The 9,275-nt window shown below is 44.2% G+C and overlaps 1 protein-coding gene across 1 annotated transcript; it reads left to right on the top strand.

Moving 5' to 3' along the window:
• Positions 1-4,435: 4,435 nt before the first annotated feature.
• Positions 4,436-8,755, top strand: pole3 (polymerase (DNA directed), epsilon 3 (p17 subunit)). The gene is made up of 4 exons (XM_034678658.1): positions 4,436-4,950; positions 6,674-6,759; positions 6,960-7,078; positions 7,598-8,755. Exons 1-4 carry the CDS (start codon positions 4,885-4,887, stop codon positions 7,783-7,785), a joined length of 459 nt encoding a protein of 152 aa, XP_034534549.1. The 5' UTR covers positions 4,436-4,884; the 3' UTR covers positions 7,786-8,755.
• Positions 8,756-9,275: the final 520 nt, after the last annotated feature.

Genomic DNA, 9,275 nt, shown 5'->3' with positions numbered 1-9,275 from the left:
AGTGTTACAGTGTTACAATGTCACAGTGTTACAATGTTACAGTGTTACAATGTTACAATATTACAGTGTTACAGTGTTACAATGTTACAGTGTTACAGTGTTACAGTGTTACAATATTACAGTGTTACAATGTTACAATCTTACAATTCTACAGTGTCACAATGTTACAGTGTTACAATGTTACAGTGTTACAATGTTACAGTGTTACAATATTACAGTGTTACAGTGTTACAATGTCACAGTGTTACAATGTTACAGTGTTACAATGTTACAATATTACAGTGTTACAGTGTTACAATGTTACAATGTTACAGTGTTACAGTGTTACAATATTACAGTGTTACAATGTCACAGTGTTACAATGATAGTGTTACAATGTTACAGTGTTACAATGTTACAGTGTTAAAATGTTACAGTGTTACAGTGTTACAATGTCACAGTGTTACAATGTTAGTGTTACAATGTTACAGTGTTACAATGTTACAGTGTTACAATGTTACAATGTTACAATGTTACAATGTTACAGTGTTACAATGTTACAATGTTACAATGTTAGTGTTACAATGTTACAGTGTTACAATGTTACAATGTTACAATGTTACAGTGTTACAATGACGCTTTTATCCAAAGCGACGTACATACGAGAACAAGAACAACACAAGCAAAGATCTAGACAAGAGGAAACAAGATCAGAGGAACAAAGAGCTTCAAGTCCATTTGGGTTCAGGTACTGCCAAGCAGTGGAAAGGCAATGCACAAAGTAAATAAGGAACATCTACAATGAAGGAACCAAACCATTTAAGACCTTCCATTATCATCATCAACAATTAACATCACCACAATAATGACCAAAGTACCAAGTGCTGGGTCACTCCAGACCTGAACACAGAGTCCCAGAGTAGAGCAGGACAGTGTGAGTCAACTGTAGCTGGAAGACATGATCTGCCCCTGGGGACAACAGTGGAGAACAGTCTAGCTTAATTGTCTATAAAACATTAAATCATAAACCTAAACTCCTTCAACCTACATGAGGAAGATTGAGGTCATTGTGTTTGGACGAGCACACAGTCCTCTTGCCTTCAGTGTTCACGCTCTGTTGAAAGCCTTGGTGTTTGTTTTGTCAGTCTTTTAAAATGTGACAGGCAAATGTCCTCTGTTATTCAGTCCAGCTTCTCTCAGTTCAGACTGACAGCTAAAGTAAAGGCCTGTCTCTCTCCTGGAGAGGTTCAGAGGGTGATATGTGCGTTTATTATCTCGTCCTGATCATTGTAAATCTTTGTATGTTGTCTCAGAGCAGTCGTCTATCTGCCACTCCTTAAAATGCTGCAGAATGGACAGAAAGAGACAGACCACATCCCAACTGAGCTGCTCTCTCTCCATCACAGGACTTTGTTGTTAACCTAAAGCTCTTCATGGATCGGCACCGCCTTACTTAGCTGAACTTCTTCATGTCCACACTGAGGCTATCCAACCAGCTGCTCCTGGATGTGTCTAAAACTGTCCTGATAACCAGGTGTGATCGGGCCTTTACAGTAGCCTCCCCTCACCTGTGGAACAGCTGACCACTTCAAATAAGATCTGCCTGAAGACCTATCTGATTATTCATTTAATCAATCAATCAGTCTTTATTTATATAATCACAACAAACCTTCTCCTCAGACTCTCTCCAAACAGAGCCAGTCTAGACCGTACTCTATGTTCTATTATTAACAAAGACCCAACATCAAGACCGGATCAGATCCAGTCCCCTCTTCCAGACAGGACTCAGTCTGATCTCATCTTAATCCACCATGAGCAGAGCACTTTGCAGCATTTAGCAAGTTACAGTGGCAAGGACAAACTTCCTTTAACAGGCAGAAACCTCCAGCAGGACCAGACTCATGTTAGACACACATCTGCTGAGACCGTGTTGGAGAGAGGGATAGAGGGAGATGAAGAGAGAGAGAGATGATAGTGGGGAGACGGAGAGTAGTAGTTGTAGCAGCTGGAGTCTGGACCACGTCCACAGCAGCAGAGATCCAGAGGAATCTACGAGACAAGGGAGCTCAGGGACTCCAGAAAGGTCTATGGTTAGTAACTTTAATGGGGAGAAGGATTGTGTTGAGATATATAACTGGTGTTGCATCAAGTTAGGCCCATGACACCTCTGAGAGGCTCAACAGTTAGCTCCAGCGTCTCAAAAGACACCCTATCTCTTACTGCCCATCAAGTTCCACATGGGATGACAGAAAACAGAGAAAAACAGAGGGAAGAATCTGTAGAGATGTTAAGAAGACAGAGTGAGGAGTCTGTTTGGGTTAGTCTGTCCGCTCTGCCTCCCTTATTTCCATGACGAATGAAAGGAGAGAGACACTGACATTGTTTATGATATATTTGTTCTTTTTCTCTCTTTCTGTTCAGTTAGTCTCACCTCATGGAATCCTTTTTTCCCCCTTTTCATACGAAAGAATCCACAGAGCCATCAGAGTTAAATGTAAAGGTCAGTTTGCTCAGAACTGAACTGAAGGAGCACACAGAGACCTGAGCCCCCTGAGCCCCCTGAGCCCCTGAGCCCCTTGAGCCCCCTGATGGCCTGTGCATTGATCAACCGTGCATGTTTAAGAAGCAACTCTGAGAATCAATATCCAAGATCACAAATACTCCCTCTGCAGTGTGTTTCTGCACGACCCTCTGCAGGCTGACTGGTCCAGCATGACTATGTGTCACACAAACGTGGGACTCATGAAAAGGTGGGGAGTCCCAATTAAATCAGAAATACCTGCATTTATTATCGCTTGACTATTTAATGTTATTTAAATCACATCCCAGCTCAAAGGCTAACATAAACAGTGCTGTTTAGTACGTCTGTGTATGTTTTGTTCTGGTAACCTGCTGCTGTAACGACATGTCTCATCCTCTACCTGTCTGTAGCTCCCCACTGAGCAGCGTGAGGAAGATGGCGGGCGTGTGAGTGTGATCAGTTAAGCAAACAGACGATGTGTGGAGGCCTGATGTGAACAAATCAAACTCTGTGCTGTTATTCTCTGAGTATTGATTTGGTTTGTCTCGTTTGATTTCTTGATATTATTATTTGTTTGCAGTCTGCAGCGACCTGTAGCCGTGTCAGGTGAGTGTCAGGTGAGTGAAAGGTGAGTGTCAGGTGAGCACAGTGAAGGAGTGCTGCGAGGTTGTTTCACAGATTCTAATCAGAGCAAACTTTGGTGTCCTGGAGCGCTGCCCAGAAACGGCCACAGACGCTTGAACCCAGTGGGCGTAGAAACACGCCTTTCATTACATATTCCTCCTCTAGAGCGCTTTACAACGTGTGGGCTGCATGTGTGAGGAAGCACGCTGCCATGGAGACCACCCTGACACCTTTCCCCCCACAAACCCTGACCTGCTGCTGGAAGTCTGCCCAGTCACGGTTTGAAATATTGATCTTTACACTACAAATAAAACAAGTGGTATGATTCTGACTTCAGTGTGGGGCGGTTAGTCAGAGCGCTGTGTTCGTTAAAGTGATGGGGCAGGTTAGATTAAACACGCTGACCTGAGCGTCATCAGAAGAATCTGTGGGCTCATGTTTTAAAGGATGAAAGAAAAAGATGTGCTTTTTTCTTTTTCAACACATTTAATAAAAAGACTAAAAACAATGTGTTACTTTACATCACTAAATATCAAATAACATTTACAACCGGGGGCCATATTTCAGATTACAAATGAGTCAACAATGTGTGTTTGTTCCTTAAACTTATACATTATTTTTTTAATCATTTAGTAAACTTTATTATTCATTATATTAATATTAAATTATAACGAACTATGGCTGGGACAGGGACAGAGAGGCTTAGAGATATAAAATATGTGAAATGTAAAAACACATCCTGGTGTGTTCTGAAATAATTACAAGCCTTACTCAGAATTGCTTTTTTTAAATGTGGATCATGAATCATTGAATGTTTTTAAGCTTTCCAAAAACTAAAAAGTGTGAAATGTTTGTTAATCTAAATACATTTAAAGCAGGTAAAGACTGAAAACAAGAAACATGTTGTGAAAGTAACATCAATAATAAACGTCATTATTAAATCGATATTTTTAAAAACTGCTTTGCTTAAAGACTGAGTCAAAGATATGAGGACAGAACACGAGGAATGAACGACATACAGAGACTTAAAGTTTACAGATTAAAATGACTGGATGTCAGATGTTCCAGGACAAAAGAGAAGATTTAGAAACACTCCTGTCCAGACCTCATCAGGATCAATAATAATAAAGAATAATAATAATAACATATATATGAATACTAAATATAATAACAATAATAATAATAATAATTATTATTATTATTATTGTTAAAAAATATATATATAATTTAAATGTAAATCTAAAATAACAAAAAACAAATAAACTCCTGTCCCGGCCATGACATTCCACTGCGCACCAAACGGGTCACGTACGTCACGTCCGGTCACGTCACGCCTGCGTAGAAGGTCGAAGTTGAAAGGTGACGTAGTACGGATCGTGCTTGGACAGTTCGCGGGAAACGTCCCAAAACAAATCCGTTCAGGTGGAGACGCGGGAAACTTCAGAGCGTTTAATGATCGAACTTCAGAGTCAGTAAATTACCTGACTTTAACACCTGGACACCAGCCTGAACACTTCACCTGCATCATTAGCTAGCTGCTTCTCTTAGCTCAGGCTAGCATCATTAGCTAGCTGCTTCAGTTAGCTCAGGCTAGCATCATTAGCCAGCTGCTTCACTTAGCTCAGGCTAGCATCATTAGCTAGCTGCTTCAGTTAGCTCAGGCTAGCACAGCACTGTAAGATAATCAGTTAGCATCAGCAGCTCTCCCCGGGCCGGGAGGAACCGTTACACGCTGAGGACGCTTCACTGAGCGGGGACACATGGCGGAGAGACCCGAGGACCTGAACCTGCCCAACGCGGTCATCACCCGGATCATTAAGGAGGCGGTGAGTGAACCGAGACCAGAACCGGGACCCGGTGTGTTGTTAAAGTGTGTAAACACAAAGAGGATTATCTCCGAGGGTCTAAATGTTTAAAGATAAAAACAGACTCAGTTTAACAAAGAGAGCAGGGGCGGGCTCAGAGGGGGCCAGGAGGCCTCTGTGTAATCTGATTGGCCAGCCCATTCTTCACCCTGAAATCCTGAAGTATGATTGGCTGTATGCTTTGTCAGAGGCGGGGCTTATATTAAAATCACCTATCTGGTCTGACACGGGCTACAGGTAGTTTCTTTGTTCAGATGAAGCACATGTCCTTTTGTTTGACATGTTTCACCTGTCTCCTCTGACTGAAGACAAGTCAGTCTTCACGTCTGTGCGCTCTAAAGTTTAATATTCATAGTTTTAACTCTAACTCGTCTTTAACTCTGGACAAACATTAATGTTGTCACACAGGTGTGTCACCTTTTAAAGATAACGCATTTAAAAACCACACGGGAATAAAACACGTGTAGAACACGTGATAGAAGCTAAAGTAGATCAGTGGAGACAGAACGCACGAGGAATCGTAATGCGTGTCAATCAATCAATCTTTATTTGTATCGCGCCAAATCACAACAAACGTTATCTCAAGACGCTTTTACAAACAGAGCAGGTCTAGACCACACTATGTCAAATTATGAACAGAGACCCAACACCAAGACAGGGTAAGACTCAGTCTGACCCCACCTTAATCCATCATGAGCATTACACCTCACAGTATTTAGCTAGTTACAGTGGAGAGGACAAACTTCCTTTAACAGGCAGAAACCTCCAGCAGGACCAGACTCATGTTAGACAGCCATCTGCTGAGACCGTGTTGGGTCTGGAAAGACAGATAGAGGGGAGTAAGAGAGAGAGGTGATAGTGATGAGACGAGTCGTAGAAGCTGTTGCCGCTGGAGTCCAGATCGTCCGTATCAGCTGGAGTCCAGCACGTCCGCAGCAGGAGGACGTCTACGGCAGCTCAGAGGAACCTACGAGACAATGGAGCTCAGGGACTCCAGAAAGGTCTATGGTTAGTAACTTTAATGGAACAGGCAGAGTTAAAGTAAGTGATGAGGGGGTTGGGGGGAAGAGGGTGAGCTAGGATCCCAGTGTGTCAGTGTGCCAGTTCCCCCGGCAGTCTAGGCCTATAGCAGCATGACAAAAGCTGGTCCAAGCCTGATCCAGCTTAACTATAAGCAGATGAGACGTGTCCTCCGATGAGACTTGTCTTAACATGAGACGTGTCCTCAGATGAGACGTGTCTTAACATGAGACGTGTCTTAACATGAGACGTGTCTTAACATGAGACGTGTCTTAACATGAGGCGTGTCCTCTGATGAGACGTGTCTTAACATGAGACGTATCCTCAAATGAGACGTATCCTCAGATGAGACGTGTCGTCCAGGAGACGTGTCTTAACATGAGACGTTTCCTCTGATGCGACCTGTCCTCAGACGAGACATATCCTCTGCAAGACGTGTCCTCTGATGAGACGTGTCCTCTGATGAGATGTGTCTTCTGATGAGACGTGTCCTCTGATGAGACGTGTCCTCACATGAGACGTGTCCTCACATGAGACGTGTCCTCACATGAGACGTGTCCTCACATGAGACGTGTCCTCACATGAGACATGTCCTTAGATGAGACCTGTCCTCTTGGATGCAGCGTGGTCTTTAACTCCTCCGCACCGTTTGTTGTCCTCTCAGCTCCCAGATGGGGTGAACGTGTCCAAAGAAGCTCGCCGAGCCATTTCCCAAGCTGCCAGCGTGTTCGTGTTGTACGCCACGTCCTGGTAAGAATAAAGAAACACTTTAAACTCTTACACACTCTGAATGTGTTCCTCAAACTCTGTTTATTCATCTTTTATTCATCACTTCACACATTTCAGACACACAGAGAGAGAACATCAGCGTCTGAGTCAACAGATCCAAACTTTCCTCACGTCTCAGAGTCGCTGAACTGCTCCTTCATTAAAGACCTTTCTCTTTTCAGTGCCAACAACTTCGCCATGAAAGCCAAGAGGAAGACTCTGAATGCAGGAGACGTTCTGGCCGCCATGGAGGAGATGGAGTTTGAGCGATTCCTGGAGCCGCTCAGAGAAGCTCTGGAGGGTCAGTACATCAGAAAACATCACACCAGAATAAAGACCGTGTCACTTTGTCACACTGGTGTGGTGTGGTGAAATAAAAACACTGAGGGTACTTGACCAATCAGAAACATTCCGCCTGGCAGGCCCCGCCCCCTAAAGGTCGTGTACCTTTTGAAAAGTAAGACTCCAGAACTAAAGTTAGACCCGGGTTCCTGCGGTGGAAACGTCCCCACACTAAAAGGTTTCAGAGCTTCTTTATCAGCGACTCAGCAGATGGTTCTCCTGAGTCGGTAAAATGTTCAGAGTCGTTCTCACGAGTTCCCAAATGCTTTTATTCTGTGGTCACGTGTGCCGCCACCAGAGACAAAGGAAGGCAGCGAACCTCTACTGACACCGTGAGCTCTAACTGACAGATCCTGAGCCGAACACGTGGCGCTCAGAAGAGATCTCGTCATAGCAGACCATTAAATAAATATCCAGCGTGGAGGCCAGGACGCGTCCTCACTTCCTGTCCCGTTAACGTGTCTGTGTTTCTCCACAGTTTACAAGAAGGGCCAGAAAGGCAAGAAGGAAGTCTCTGAGCAGAAGAGAAAAGACAAAGAGAAGAAGACCGACTCTGAGAACGACAAGAGCCGAGAGGAAGAGGAGGAGGAGGAAGAGGAGCGCATGGAGGAGGAGCCTGAGGCCGAGAACGAGGCGGAGGAGGAGGAGGAGGAGGTGGAGAACTGATGAAGCTCTGATGAACTATGAGGTTATCACAGGCTGGATGTGGTGCGTTCAGGTGCTGCTGGGTCATCGTAGAGCCGGCATGAATCAGTACATCGAGGTCCGTGAGGTGAGGGGACTTTTATTGTGGCGGGGCAGCAGCTGTCTTCCAATAAGAAACAAAAGCACAAAGTCAAACTCCATCAGCACTTCCTCCTCTTTTATACCTCTTCTTCTTTTTATAGCTCTGTCTTTTCTTACTAACGGGATCGATTGATGGTAAACAAACAAACAAACAAACAAACAAACTGAGTCGTCTTTAGTAAACAGGCTCTTCCATCATTTCACCACAGGAGGGAGTGAAACCCTGTTAGAGCTCACACAGCAGCAGACTCAGAAACATGATGATCAAAACAACTTTAGATTAAAGGTCAAAGTTCATCCAAACAGGAAGAGGACTTCACAATAAAACAGGAAGTGTACGATTTAAATCTGGAGTATTTTCATCACATGATGTAACGTTGAGCGGAGACGTCCTCACACAGATCTGTGTTAATGACGGTCTGTGTTTGAGTCAGAGGACCGGTCTGTGTTTGAATCAGAGGACCGGTCTGTGTTTGAGTCAGAGGACCGGTCTGTGTTTGAGTCAGAGGACCGGTCTGTGTTTGAATCAGAGGACCGGTCTGTGTTTGAATCAGAGGACCGGTCTGTGTTTGAGTCAGAGGACCGGTCTGTGTTTGAGTCAGAGGACCGGTCTGTGTTTGAGTCAGAGGACCGGTCTGTGTGTGTTAGACAGCTGACAGAGCGCGTAGAGCTAAGGAAGTTTAAACCGGATCAGGGTCGTCTGTGAAGAAACGTTGAGCTGGACCGGGTTCAGAGGAACCAGCTGCTCCGGGGTCTGTCAGCCTTTTCTCCGTTTTGAACGTTTATACTTTTGTAGAATTGTTTTTGATGGTTGAAATTTTCAATAAATATTTTGTATAAAAAAATCAAACTGCCTTCGATCGTGACTTCACACACACACACACACACACACACACACACACACACACACACACACACACACACACACACACACACACAGGACTGCTGCACACTGAAGATGTGACGGTAACAAAGGTTGAATTATATTTCACTGTTTTTGTGATTTTCGGTCAGTTAGTGAGAAATCTACTTCAGTAATACTTTATTTATAGGCTCTTTCAGAGTCCCCTCACAGAGAGCTCAGGGTCCCCTCAGTGAGCGCTCTGGGGTCCCCTCACAGAGAGCTCGGGGTCCCCTCAGAGAGCTCGGGTGGGAGTTCCAGAGTCAGACCAGCTGAAGGATCCACATCAGGTCACATGGGGTGTGTCTGACAGAATCAGAACATTTTAAAGGCATCAGTTCCTCATGACTCGTTTCCTCTCGCCTGAAATCAGCTTCCAACGAGGATGAAGCAGTTCAGGTTTTTAAAGTGTGGTAGTTTAAGGTTCATATTAAGTTTATCACCCCCAGGGGGCGCCAGTGAGCTTTGG

The sequence above is a fragment of the Notolabrus celidotus genome, unplaced genomic scaffold (genome assembly GCF_009762535.1).
Source record: "Notolabrus celidotus isolate fNotCel1 unplaced genomic scaffold, fNotCel1.pri scaffold_197_arrow_ctg1, whole genome shotgun sequence".
NCBI lineage: Eukaryota > Metazoa > Chordata > Actinopteri > Labriformes > Labridae > Notolabrus > Notolabrus celidotus.
Note: the sequence above shows the minus strand (reverse complement) of the source record. Positions and strands in the feature narration are given on the sequence as shown.

What these genes read in the sequence shown, in the direction of transcription:
- pole3 (XM_034678658.1), top strand. Translation starts at nt 4,885, where the DNA reads ATGGCGGAGAGACCCGAGGACCTGAACCTGCCCAACGCGGTCATCACC. An exon ending in CCCGGATCATTAAGGAGGCG is followed by an intron (nt 4,951 to 6,673) that starts GTGAGTGAACCG and finishes TTGTCCTCTCAG; the next exon opens with CTCCCAGATGGGGTGAACGT. An exon ending in GCTCAGAGAAGCTCTGGAGG is followed by an intron (nt 7,079 to 7,597) that starts GTCAGTACATCA and finishes GTTTCTCCACAG; the next exon opens with TTTACAAGAAGGGCCAGAAA.